Source organism: Narcine bancroftii, chromosome 6, assembly GCF_036971445.1.
Source record: "Narcine bancroftii isolate sNarBan1 chromosome 6, sNarBan1.hap1, whole genome shotgun sequence".
Classification (NCBI taxonomy): Eukaryota; Metazoa; Chordata; class Chondrichthyes; order Torpediniformes; family Narcinidae; genus Narcine; species Narcine bancroftii.
Window position 1 is genome coordinate 99,418,829 of NC_091474.1, and position 14,207 is coordinate 99,433,035.

At 44.5% G+C, this 14,207-nt stretch overlaps 1 protein-coding gene across 1 annotated transcript in view; it reads right to left on the minus strand.

The window, feature by feature from the left end:
* The window catches only part of LOC138737336 (tetraspanin-14-like), a 59,702-nt gene extending 46,677 nt beyond the window's left edge, over positions 1-13,025 (minus strand). Inside the window, exons 1-6 of the mRNA XM_069888091.1 lie at positions 12,969-13,025; positions 12,698-12,874; positions 6,831-6,969; positions 6,654-6,747; positions 5,219-5,443; positions 4,651-4,744 (exon numbers count right to left, since the gene is read on the minus strand). Coding sequence (XP_069744192.1) covers positions 4,651-4,744; positions 5,219-5,443; positions 6,654-6,747; positions 6,831-6,969; positions 12,698-12,874; positions 12,969-13,025 — 786 coding nt within the window. The remainder of the gene's footprint in view (positions 1-4,650; positions 4,745-5,218; positions 5,444-6,653; positions 6,748-6,830; positions 6,970-12,697; positions 12,875-12,968) is intronic.
* Between the last annotated feature and the right edge of the window lie 1,182 nt (positions 13,026-14,207).

Consider the following 14,207-nt stretch of genomic DNA (forward strand, 5'->3'; position numbering starts at 1 on the left):
CCCCCCCCCCCCATCCCAAGTCTCCCTTCCTAGCTTGTTTAAAGAGAAATCAACTGAAAGCAAAGGGTTGCAAGGGGTCAAAGGGACACAGAATAAAGCCGACAAGTTTGAAAACACAGTCACAGGGGATGATAAAAGGAAAATGAGGGGCAAAGATTGGTGTCAGTTCCACAGGTCGACAAGCAAGAGGAAGAAAGGAGATCCAATCAGAAATCTCCCCAGGAAGGAAACGATGGGAACGGTGGGCAGATTAAAAATTAATTGAAGTTCTAGGAAATGGAGGTCACCAAGGGGCTAGGAGTAACCAGCTGACGGGGAGGAAAGAAGCTGCAGTCCCTGCCCACAAAATACACCACCAGCTGCCAGGTGGCTTTCGAACATTGCACCCTCGTTCAAGGAGGATTTCATTTAAAAAAAATTTAGACATACAGCGAGTCCATGCCACCCAATCTGCACCCCATTAACCTACATGTTTTGAAGGGTGGGTGGAGATCAGAGCCCCCAGGGAAAATCCATGCAGACACGGGAGAACGTCCAAACTCCTCCCAGGCAAAGGAGTGCAGGGACAAGCAGTTCAGGCTCAATGGTGGGGGCCTCTTCCTACGGACAGCCAGGGTTTGAATGAGGAGTTATTTGAATAAGCATGGTGAGATAATGGGAGTGTTCATTCTCTAACAGCGCGCCGTGTTAACCAACTTGAAAGAATCGTTTTGGTGAGACAGAGGTTGATGGGGGTTATGTTTTCAAAGGGTATTCTGTAATGTGCTGAGTCTTATCAGCAGGGACACTGCCATGATGGAATAAAGGTATATGGACAGCGGAGAACAGTTGTGAAAGGAAAGAAGGGTTAGTACACGAGGAACGATCTCTTGGACTGTAGTCGTGGGACGAGGGGGAACCTCATGGAGGCGTTTCGAATGTGAAAGGCCTGGACAGAGTAGATGTGTCAAGGTTGTTTCGCATGGTCGGGGAGTCGAGGACAAGAGGGCACAACTTCACGATGAAAGGGTACTAATTTAAAACAGAGATGTGGAGAGATTTCTTTAGTCAGAGGGTTGTGAGTCTGGGGAACTTGTTGCCACAGGCTGCTATGGAAGTGAGGTTGTTTAGGCAGAGATTGGCAGGTATTTGATTAGTCAGGGCATCAAGGGTTACGGGAGAAAGCCGGGGAGTGGGGGGCATGGATTAGCACATGATTAGAATGGCAGGGCAGACTGGATGGGCCGATGGGTCTCCATCTGCACCTATATATTTTGACCTTGTGAATGGAAAATTTAGACATACAGGCTGTATCAAGGCTGATACTCAGGTAGATGGTGTGGTGAAGAAGGCATTTGGAATGTTGGCCTTCATAAATCGGAGTATTGAATTCAAGAGTAGGGAGGTTATGATGAAATTGTACAAGGCATTGGTGAGGCCAAATTTGGAGTACTGTGTACAGTTTTGGTCACCAAATTATAGGAAAGATATAAACAAAATAGAGAGAGTGCAGAGAAGGTTCACGAGAATGTTGACAGGATTTTAGGGTCTGAACTGGGGCTTTTTTTCTCTGGAGCGTAGAAGATTGAGAGGGGACTTGATAGAGGTGTTTAAGATTTTAAAAGGGACAGACAGAGTAAATGTGGATAGGCTTTTTCAATTAAGAAAGGGGGAGATTCAAACTAGAGGACATGGTTTAAGATAACATAACATAACATAACAATTACAGCACGGAAACAGGCCATTAGACCCTTCTAGTCCGCACCAAACCAAACACCCCTTTCTAGTCCCACCTCCCTGCACAATGCCCATAACCCTCCATCTTCTTCTCATCCATATACCTGTCCAACCTTTTCTTAAATAATACAATTGACTCCGCCGCCACTATTTCTCCCAGAAGATCATTCCACATGGCTACCACTCTCTGAGTAAAGAAGTTCCCCCTCATGTTACCTCTAAACCTCTGCCCCTTAATTCTTAACTCATGTCCTCTTGTTTTAATCTTTCCTCCTCTTAACGGAAATAGTCTATCCACATCCACTCTGTCTATCCCTTTCATAATCTTAAATACTTCTATCAAATCCCCTCTCAACCTTCTACGCTCCAAAGAATAAAGACCTAATCTGTCCAATCACTCCCTAAACTCTAGATGCTTAAACCCAGATAACATTCTGGTAAACCTTGAAAGGGGAAAATTATAAGGGGAACATGAGGGGAAATTTCTTTATGCAGAGGGTGGTGGGGATGTGGAATGAGCTTCCGGCAGACGTGGTCGAGGCGGGATCATTGGTTACATTTAAGGAAAGACTGGATCGTTACATGGATAGGAGGGGACTAGAGGGGTATGGACCGGGTGCTGGTCAGTGGGACTAGGAGGGTGGGGATTTGCTACGACATGGACTAGTAGGGCCGAACTGGCCTGTTCTGTGCTGTAAGTGGTTATATGGTTATATGGGTGGTTCTCATGACCTGCTCCACACATTTCTCAAGACAGATTCAGGTATATAATGTCCATTGCTGCAGGCAACACAACACTTGGAAGAGGGACAGAGTAGCAGATCAAGTGAACTGTGACGTTACACAAGCTTGAAGTGTGAAGCTGAAGCTTAATGTCAAAGGACAAGAACAGGACAAGGTGGAAAAACTGGTATAAATGAAAACTTACAGATCCCTGATGTTTATAAATGGAGGTGTGGTATACAGGAGTGAGGGAGCCACGCTGAAGCTGCAAACAGCAGGTCCACCACACCTAGAGGTCTGAGCCCGCCACTGTGTAGATGGTGCAGCAGGAGTCCTGCAGGGCGGCTGGGTCAACACATTAATCGTGAAGCAGGCTAGGCCGCGGCTGCTCTTCATTCGGAGTTGGAGGAGCTTCGGTTGGTCACCAGAGACTTGCAACTTTCTACCGTGGAGAACTTTCTGAGCGACTGTGGCACTGTCAGGTATGGAACTGCCAATGCACAGGACAGGAAAACATTGCAGAGTTGTGCACCAAGTTTCAATCCATTCAGGACATCTACAAAAGGCAGTGTCTGAAGACATGACTGACACCTCTATCCTCAAGGACCCCCACCAGCCAGGCTATGGCTGCCATCAGGATGAGCACCCAAATGGTATAAAAAGAGCTTCTTCCCCTCCGCCATCAGATTCCTGAACAGACAATGAACCACAGACACGGCCACATCTTTTCCCTCCTCTTATTTTGGATTTCTTTAAAAATAGTAGATTTGCAGAAGTGTAATTTATAGCAATTTTTGCACTGGTAATGCAGAATACCGCTGCCGCAAGTCATCGAATCTCATGATGCACCTTCATGACAATAAACCTGATTCTGATGAGTAGGATACAAAGAGAGCAGGGTCAGGGTCAAGTCTGCCACCGCCAACAACCAGTTTCTCCAGCCTTCTGTGTTTTCACTTCAATCATATTTATGTCCAGGGGATAGTTCTGCTGTTTATACTGGAAGCAGAGCCCTGCTGCACCTGGCAGTACCGCACCGGTGAGCCCAGAGGGAAGGGGAGCTTTGTGATGCTGAAAGTTGGGCGATTAAATATTTTCAAGGAGTTACATTTACTGAGGGTTGGTCAAACAGGGAGAAATGCAGCGGACTGTGTCTGCACGTTCTAAAGTAGAGGGCGTAGTGGTTAGCGCAATGACTTTCCTGCGCCAGCGATCGGGACTGGGGTTCAAATCCCACACTGTCTTCGTGGGTTTTCTCCAGAGGTTAATTGGGTGGTACGGGCTCATGGGCCAGAATGGCCTGTATGTCTAAATTTAACTTTTAAAATTTCAACTTAAGACTGAGAGAGATCTCAGTAAAGCATCCAAATTGTTGCAGGGTCTGAATGACTACATGCAGGAAATCCACGTTCATCTGTGGTATCTTGAACCACAGACTCAAGCTAAGCAGTTGGCCAGTTCTTTACCAGAGAGCAGCCACATTCACACTCTAAATAAGTCCAAGGCTGATACCAAGTTGCGCTGCAAAGTACCTTTGAGGGAAAGGATCGGTCAATTGGCAGAGATAGGGTAGATGGCAGAGACGGGGGCACAACAGAGGTAGGGGGGACGGCAGAAGTAGGGGGGAACATCTGCAGACACTGGGGTCGATTGCACACGTGCACAGACAATTCATGTGGGGTTCCGGTCAAGATGGGGCATGGGCAGGGTGGGTCCAGGTCTGTGTGGAACCTGTGCATGGTAGGTCACCTCTCCCCCATGGGTCCTGCCTCCACCATCCTGCCCGACGCTGATACTCTCAATTTGCAGCTGCACTGTCCACAAGACCCAGGAGAAGCCCCTCAAATGCAGCCCCCACAACCCCACCCCGGTTGATTCAATGTCCCTCTCAGCGCCGTTCTCCCCGTTATCAATATCGACCACTCTCTTACATATCTCGGGCCCCCAGCACCCAGTTCCACGGAGCTCCCCCCACCCCTCCCCCTGTGGGTGAAGGTGCCGGCTTCCAACAGACTTGATGAAGAGTTTAAACAGGTTCCCGGAATTCGGCCTCTCACCCCGCCTGGATGCAGGCTGCGTGGCCGCTGGGCGGGTCTGCTCCCGGGGGCCGAGACCCAGGTGGGGTGCGGAGGGGGCCGGGAGGGTTGGTGGTCCCGGTCGCGCACCCCTGCAGACCCCGAGTGAAGCTGGCCCAGGCGCTGCCGCACTCACCCAGAAGATGATGTTGAGCCCGAAGAGAATGTATTTGAAGAGAACGTTGACGCGAGGCTGCTGCTGTTTGTGATGCATCTCGGGCTGTTCGTGTCTGCTGGACAACAGGCAAGGTCATTCCGGGGCGCTCCCTCCCAGCCCCGGGGCCCCGTCCCTCCCTTCCCGGGGCCCCGTCCCTCCCTTCCCGGGGCCCCGTCCCTCCCTTCCCGGGACCCCGTCCCTCCCTTCCCGGGACCCCGTCCCTCCCTTCCCGGGACCCCGTCCCTCCCTTCCCGGGACCCCGTCCCTCCCTTCCCGGGACCCCGTCCCTCCCTTCCCGGGACCCCGTCCCTCCCTTCCCGGGACCCCGTCCCTCCCTTCCCGGGACCCCGTCCCTCCCTTCCCGGGACCCCGTCCCTCCCTTCCCGGGACCCCGTCCCTCCCTTCCCGGGACCCCGTCCCTCCCTTCCCGGGACCCCGTCCCTCCCTTCCCGGGACCCCGTCCCTCTGCCCCCCTCTCCCCGGGACCCCGTTTCTTCCCCCCCTTTCCCCTCCTCTCCCCCACCTCTTCCCGGGACCCCTCACTCACTCACTGTCCGACGCTTCGGCGCTAACTCGAGACCCGGCGGCGCTCGTGGTCCCTGGGCAGGACGCGGAGCGGAAAAGGAAGCGAGGCCGGGCCGCCCCTCGGCCGATGTGCAGCGGCCGGAACCAGGGAGACGGAAGGCCAGCAGAGAGCGAGGGCGACAGCGGTCCTGCCCCCTGTCGCTGCGTGACTTTCAACACTTGCAATTCCCATCCGCACGCAAACCAACTCCCACCGACACCACCAGCGCCCAGTCAGAATTTGTTGCCATTAACATGTCAGAATTTGTTTGCTTCAAGGCAGTTTCACGGTGCAAACATCCCTATAAACGACATGAAAAAAATCTGTGCAAAAGCCAGCCAGGCCGGGTCTGCAATTCATTGTCCATCCAGAAATCGGACGGGCAACTGTCCCTGTGCAGCTGGGTGCTGGTCTTCAGGATCTTCATACCTCTTTCCATCCCCAGTCTGTCAAACGGTTCCGTCGTTCCAAATACCAGCAAAGGATCAGCACCAGCAACCTTCTGCATTCACTGAAGAATATTCATCCACTTTCAGTTTATTAGATCAGGCCAAGACCATGGCTTCCTGTATACTTAAACTCGGTAACAGGCCCTTCTGGACCATGGGTCTGTGCAGCCCAATTAATCTACAAAGCCAAGGAGGTTTTGAAGCACCCTTACTGGTTTGTCACTGCAAACCGGCCTGTTACCACTAACCAGTTTGTTATTGCTACTAACCAGCTCCATGCCCCCCTGATGAAGGCCCCCTTCCTGCACAGTGGCAGCCGAGGTGAGGAGCATCTTCAGCACCTCACTGTCAGTCCATCGTTTCCGCAGGGCTCAAGACAGCCACCATTGCCCCAGTGGTCAAGAGGGTGACAATAACAGGCCTCAACAACTACTGGCTTCTGGCACTGACCTCTACCGTTATGAAATGCTTGAAGCGTCTGGCGATGCCGCACATTAAAGCACACCTCCCAGAGACACTGGACCCATTTCAATTTGCCTGCGGATGAAACCGTTTCACTGATGATGTTCTCCACTCTGTCCTGGACCACCTGGAGAACAATGCTTCATAATCTAAGCTGCTATTCATTGACCAGCTCGGCATTTAACCTGGTCATTCCTGGTAGAGACGTTGTCCTCGCTGGGACTCAACACCCCTCTCTGTAACTGGATTCCTAACGGAAAGACCAGTCTGTCAGGGTCAGTAGCAGAATATTGAGCACTGCCATGCTGAGCTCTGGAGCACCGCAGAGCTGGGCACTCAGCCCACTCCTGTTCACGCTACTGACCTACGACTGCATCACCAGATCCATCTCCAAAAGAGACATCAAGTTTGTAGATGACACGACAGTCATCGGCCTCATCAGCAACAACAATGAGATGTTCTACAGAGAAGAGGTGGAAAATCTCGTGAAATGGTGCAAGAGCTACAGCCTGAGTTTCAACTTGGACAAGAACTTGGACAAGATGATTGAGGGCTTCAGGAGGGCCAGAAATGACCACCCTCCACTACACATCAATAACTCTGTAGTGGAGAGAGTGGAGAGCACCAGGTTCACTTGGAGTTCACTTTAACTAGTGACATATTGTGGACACACGACTCCTCACTTGTCAGTAAGATGCAACAGTGACTGCATTTCCTAAGAAGAATGAAGAGGGCAAGGCCATCGGCCACCTTTATGCCAACCTTCTTCAGGAGCTCTATCGAAAATGTCCTGATCAGCTGCATCACAGTGTGGTACAGTTGCTGCAGAGAAATGGATTGGAGATCAATCCATAGGACCATAAGAGCGGCAGAGACGATCATTGGAGTCTCTCCCCCTCTCATCGACATGACCTACTGAGCTGTTATTCTAATTGAGGACCCCTTCCTGCCTTGAACATTTTCCCAAGGATACTATACCTATTTCAGGCATTGCCAATACACTTGACAGAGAAATTCTTCAAGGAGTTAAAGAAAATAATAAGGAAATTTTTATGGAAAGGGGGGAAACCGAGTATAGCACTAGATAAATTAACAGAATGGTATAAACAAGGAGGCTTACAATTGCCAAACTTTAAAAATTATTATAGAGCCGCACAATTAAGATACCTATCAGATTTTTATCAAACAAGGGAAAAGCCAGATTGGACTAGATTTATAGGGGAAAAGATACCTGAACACATATTATATAAATGGAATGAAAAATTGGTACAACGTAGGAGTTCTTCAGTATTACATCATCTGCTCAATATTTGGAAGAAGATTCATGTAGAAAGGAATAAAACAAATTACCAACTACCAAAACTAATACTGACGCAAATTCAGCTAATCCCTTTTACAATAGATAACCTTTCCTTTAGAGAATGGGAGAAAAAAGGGATCAAAAGAATAGAAAATTGCTTTTCAGGAAATAAATTATTATCCTTTGAACAAATGAAGGATAAATATAATATAACTCACGATACAGTGTTGGCATACTACCCACTGAAATCCTACTTTTTTTTTTTTTTTTTTTTTTAAATTTTTTATTTTTCACACCATAAATCACAATAGCCATGATATACACTTTTTCTTTTCCACACATTTACAGTGACTTTTTCTCCCTCCCCCCTCCCTCCTCCCAAGCCACCCCCCCATCCCTCCCCCCTCTCATCCATTTTATTTATACAATCTAGGTTGCATTAATTCAGTTAGACAATGTTGTCATTCAACAAAAATACACCAGAAATTCTACTGAGTCCATTTTTTTCTTCTCTTCTCCTTCCATCAACTTAGGTAATGTTTGTTCCCGGTAGGTTTTCGCTATTGTATTTAATGTAAGGCTCCCATACTTGTTCGAATATTTCAATATTATTTCTTAAACTATATGTTATTTTTTCTAATGGAATACATTTATTCATTTCTATATACCATTGTTGTATTTTCAAATTATTTTCCAATTTCCAGGTTGACATAATACATTTTTTTGCTACAGCTAGGGCTATCTTAACAAATCTTTTTTGTGCATCCTCCAAGTCAATTCCAAATTCTTTATTTTTTATGTTACTTAGGAGAAAGATCTCTGGATTCTTTGGTATATTGTTTTCTGTTATTTTATTTAATATCTGATTGAGATCATCCCAAAATTTTTCTACTCTCTCACATGTCCAGATTGCATGAATTGTTGTTCCCCTTTCTTTTTTACATCGAAAACATCTATCAGATACTGTTGGGTCCCATTTATTTAACTTTTGCGGTGTAATGTATAGTCTGTGTAACCAATTATATTGTATCATACGCAGCCTCGTATTTATTGTATTTCTCATTGTTCCAGAGCATAACTTCTCCCATGTTTCCTTTTTTATCTTTATATTTAAATCTTGTTCCCATTTTTGTTTAGTTTTACCATTTGTTTCCTCATTTTCCTTTTCTTGCAGTTTAATATACATATTTTTTATAAATCTTTTGATTAACATTGTATCTGTAATCACATATTCAAGGTTACTTCCCTCTGGTAAACTCAAGTTGCTTCCTAATTTATCTTTCAAGTAGGATCTCAGTTGGTAATATGCCAGCGCTGTATCTCCCGTTATATTGTACTTATCTCTCATTTGTTCAAAGGATAAGAATCTACTTCCTGAAAAACAATTTTCTATTCTTTTAATCCCTTTTTTTTCCCATTTTCTAAAGGCAAGGTTGTCTATTGTAAAAGGGAGTAGCTTATTTTGCGTCAATATTAGTTTTGGTATTTGGTAATTTATTTTATTTCTTTCTACATGTATCTTCTTCCATATATTGAGGAGATGGTGTAATACTGGAGAAGTTCTATGTTGTACCAATTTTTCGTCCCATTTATATAATATGTGTTCAGGTATCTTTTCCCCTATTTTATCTAATTCTAGTCTCGTCCAGTCTGGTTTTTCCCTTGTTTGATAAAAATCTGATAGGTACCTTAATTGTGCGGCTCTATAATAATTTTTGAAGTTTGGCAATTGTAAGCCTCCTTGTTTATACCATTCTGTTAATTTGTCTAGTGCTATCCTCGGTTTCCCCCCTCTCCATAAAAATCTCCTTATTATTTTCTTTAACTCTTTGAAGAATTTTTCTGTCAGTTGTATTGGCAATGCCTGAAATAAGTATAGTATCCTTGGAAAAATGTTCATTTTAATACAGTTTATCCTTCCTATCAGTGTTAGTGGTAGCTCTTTCCAATGCTCTAAATCGTCCTGTAGTTTTTTCATTAGTGGATTGTAATTGAGTTTATATAATTGGCCTAGATTTTTGTTTATTTGCACACCTAGGTATCTTATTGCCTGCGTTTGCCATCTGAATGGGGATTCCTCCTTAAATTTTGAGAAATCCGCGTTATTCATAGGCATTGCTTCACTTTTATTTACGTTTATCTTGTATCCCGACACTTCTCCATATTCCTTCAATTTCTTATATAGTTCTTTTATTGATAGTTCTGGTTCTGTTAAGTACACTATCACATCATCCGCAAACAGACTGATTTTATATTCCCTGTCTTTTATTTTTATTCCTTTTATATTATTATCTCTTCTTATCGATTCTGCTAGTGGTTCTATAGCTAGCGCAAACAATAATGGTGATAGTGGGCATCCCTGCCGCGTTGACCTGCTTAAGTTAAATTGCTTTGATACATGTCCATTTACTGTCACTTTCGCTAACGGTCCCTTATATAATGCTTTAATCCAATTAATATACTTCTCCGGTAAACTGAATTTTTGCAATACTTTGAACAAGTAATTCCATTCTACTCTGTCGAAGGCCTTCTCTGCGTCTAAAGCAACTGCTACTGCCGGTGCTTTATTTCCTTCTACTGCATGAATTAAGTTAATAAATTTACAAATATTGTCTGTTGTGCGTCTTTTTTTGATAAATCCAGTTTGGTCTAAATTTACCATTTTCGGTACCTGTTCTGCTAATCTGTTCGCTAATAGTTTAGCTATTATCTTATAATCTGTGTTTAGCAAAGATATTGGTCTATATGACGCTGGTGAGAGTGGATCTTTCCCTTGTTTTAGTATCACTGTAATTATTGCTGTTTTACATGAATCTGGTAAGTTTTGTGTCTCATCAATCTGGTTGATTACATCCAGGAGGGGCGGTATTATTAGGTCTTTAAATGTTTTGTAGAATTCTATTGGGAGTCCATCCTCTCCTGGTGTCTTATTATTTGGTAAATTTTTTATTATCTCTTGTATTTCTACTGTTCCAAATGGTTCTGTTAATTTATTTTGTTCCTCTATTTGTAGTTTTGGTAGTTCAATTTTAGTCAAAAATTCATCTATTTTCCCTTCTTTCCCTTCGTTTTCGGTTCGGTATAATTGTTCATAGAATTCTCTGAAGTTTTCCTTAATTTCTTTTGGATTATATGTAATTTGTTTGTCTTTTTTCCTTGTTGCCAATACCGTTTTCTTAGTTTGCTCTGTCTTAAGCTGCCATGCTAGGATTTTGTGTGTTTTTTCCCCTAGTTCATAATATTTCTGTTTTGTCTTCATTATATTCTTCTCCACCTTATATGTTTGTAATGTTTCATATTTTATTTTTTTATCCGCCAATTCTCTTCTTTTGGTTGTATCTTCCTTTATTGCTAATTTTTTTTCTATGTTTATTATTTCCCTTTCCAACTGCTCTGTTTCCTGATTATAGTCCTTCTTCATCTTGGTTGCATAACTTATTATTTGCCCTCTAATGAATGCTTTCATTGCGTCCCATAGTATAAACTTATCTTCCACTGATTCCGTATTTACTTCAAAGTACATTTTTAATTGTTTTTCAATAAATTCTCTAAAATCCTGTCTTTTAAGTAGCATGGGGTTTAATCTCCATCTATACATTCTTGGAGGGATGTCTTCTAGCTCTATTGCCAATAACAGGGGTGAGTGGTCCGATAATAGTCTAGCTTTATATTCCGTTTTCCTAACTCTCCCTTGTATGTGGGCTGATAACAGGAATAGGTCTATCCTTGAGTATGTTTTATGTCTAGTCGAGTAGTATGAGTATTCCTTTTCTTTTGGGTTTTGTTTCCTCCATATGTCCACAAGTTTCATTTCTTGCATTGATTTAATTATAAATTTGGTTACTTTGTTCTTCCTGTTAATTTTTTTCCCCGTTTTATCCATATTTGGATCCAAATTCAGATTGAAATCCCCTCCTATTAGTATGTTCCCTTGCGTATTAGCTACCTTCAAAAAGATATCTTGCATAAACTTTTGATCTTCTTCGTTAGGTGAATATATATTAAGTAGATTCCAAAGCTCTGAATATATCTGACATTTTATCATAACATATCTCCCTGCTGGATCTATTATTTCCTCTTCTATTTTAAATGGCACATTTTTGCTAATTAATATAGCCACTCCTCTTGCTTTTGAATTATACGATGCTGCTGTTACATGTCCTACCCAATCTCTCTTTAATTTCTTGTGCTCCAATTCAGTTAAATGTGTCACTGAAATCCTACTTGAAGGACAAATTGGGAAGCAGTCTGAGGTTACCAGAGGGAAGTAATTTTGAATATGTGATTACAGACACAATGATAATCAAAAAATTTATAACAAACACGTATATTAAACTACAAGAAAAGGAGAATGAGGAAACAAATGGTAAAACTAAACAAAAATGGGAACAAGGTCTAAACATAAAGATAAAGAAGGAAACATGTAAGAAGTTATGCTCAGGAACTATGAGAAATACAATAAATATGAGGTTACGTATGATACAATATAACTGGATACACAGGCTATATATTACACCTCAAAAGTTAAATAAATGGGACCCAACAGTATCTGACAGATGTTTTCGCTGTAAAAAGGAAATGGGAACAACAATTCATGCAATCTGGACATGTGAGAAAGTGAAAAATTTTTGGGAAGAGATCTAAACCAGATATTAAATAAAATCACAAAAAGCAATATACCAAAAAACCCAGAGATCTTCCTCCTAAGTAACATAAAAAACCAAGAATTTGGACTTGATTTGGATGGTGCACAAAAAAGATTTGTTAGGATAGCCCTAGCTGTAGCAAAAAAATGTATTATGTCAGCCTGGAAATTAGAAGATAACTTGAGAATACAACAATGGTATGTAGAAATGAATAAATGTATTCCATTATAAAAAATAACATATAATTTAAGAAATAATATTGAAATATTTGAACAAATATGGGAGCCATACATGAAACACAATAGAGAAAACCTACCGGGGACATCTACCACCTAAATTAACGAAAGGAGAAGGAAATGAAAATAATTGACTCAGTGGAATTTCTTGTTTATTGTTATTGAATGACAACATTGTTTGACTGGTTTAATTTGTCTTAGATTTTTGTACTTTAAATGAATGGTGGGGGGGAGGTAGGGAGGGTGGGATGGGAGGAGGGAGTGGGGAGAAAATGACACTGTATATATTTGAAAAGGAAAATGTATGTATCTTGGTCAGTGTGATTTATGGTGTGAAAAATAAAAAATTAAAAAAAAAAGTTACCAACAAGTCCACCAGCTGGTTTCCTGGTGGACACAGGAGCGGAGCTGAGAATCCTGCCCCCCACCGCCCTCGAGACATGCACCCGATCTCCTGGTCCCACCCTGCGGGCAGCCAACGGTTTCGCCATCAAGAACTTTGGTACCCACAGGGCACAGATCCAGATTGGGTAAAAGAAATTCCGCTGGAAGTTTGTGTTAGTCTCAGTGGGTACTGCGTTGTTAGGGGCCGACTTCCTGAGGGCACATGAAGGGGAAGAGGCTGGTCAACGCTCGTACCTTCAATTCAGTGCGCCTGGACACCACAAACACCTGCAGGCCCGAAATCGCCGCCATCGCCACTTCCAGGGATGAGTATTCAAACATACTCCACGAGTTCCCTGCCATCCTTCAACCACAATTCAGCGCCACCTTATCCCAGCATGGGGTAGAACACCATATTTCCACGCAGGGCCCCCTGCTGCACGCCAAGCCCAGATGACTTCCACCCGAGAAGCTGCAGCTGGAGCTTTCCTGGTTGCAGGAGTTGGGGACAGCACCTGGGTATCCGCTCTCCACATGATCCCCAAATCCTTCGGAAGCTGGAGACCCTGCGGCAATTATCGGCACTTGAATGACGCAAACACACTGGACAGATACCCGGATCCACACATGCAAGACTTCTCGGCCAATCGCCACGGCGCGCAAGTCTTCTCCAAGGTCGATCTGGTCACCAGCAAGACGGTGATCATCACCCCCTTTGGTCTCTTTGAATTCCTGCGTATGCCTTTCAGCCTCAAGAATGCGACCCAGACTTTTCAGCGTCTAATGGACACAGTGGGTAAGGACTTGGACTTTGTGTTTAACTACCTGGACAATATCTTTATCGCCAGCCGCCACTGCGAAGAGCACAAGGCCCACCTCCGTACCCTGTTTGCCCGACTGGCAACGTGGCCAAGTGCCAGTTCGGCAAGCAGATACTGCAGTTCCTGGAGCACACCATTTTGGCAGTAGGTGCGGCCACCCAGTGGTTCCCCAAGCCAGTCAGAGAACGTCGCGGGCACCCAGTGGTTCCCCAAGCCATCCACCCTCAAGGGCCTGCAGGAGTTCGTGGGGATGGTGAATTTTTAAACATCGGTTCATCACCGGCACCTCCCACACCATGCGATCGCTGTTCGCGTTGATCACCACTAAAGAGGAAGTCCTGACCTGGTCGGAGGAGGCACAGACCGCTTTTGCCGCAACAAAGGAGGCCCTCGCCAACGCAACTCTATTGGTAAACCCACGCCTAGAGGCACACACGGCGCCTTTGGTGGATGCCTCAGCCATGGACAGTGGCGCCCGCTGGCCTTCTTTAGCATACAGCTGTGCCCCCCGGATCTCAAGTACAGCACTTTCGAACTGGAGATGTACCTGGCCATCCGGCATTTTCAATACTTTCTGGAGGGCAGGCCCTTCACAGTGTTCACAGATCTCAAGCCCCTCACACAAGCACTTGCGATGGCCAAAGAACTGAGGTTGGCTCACCAGCAGCCACCT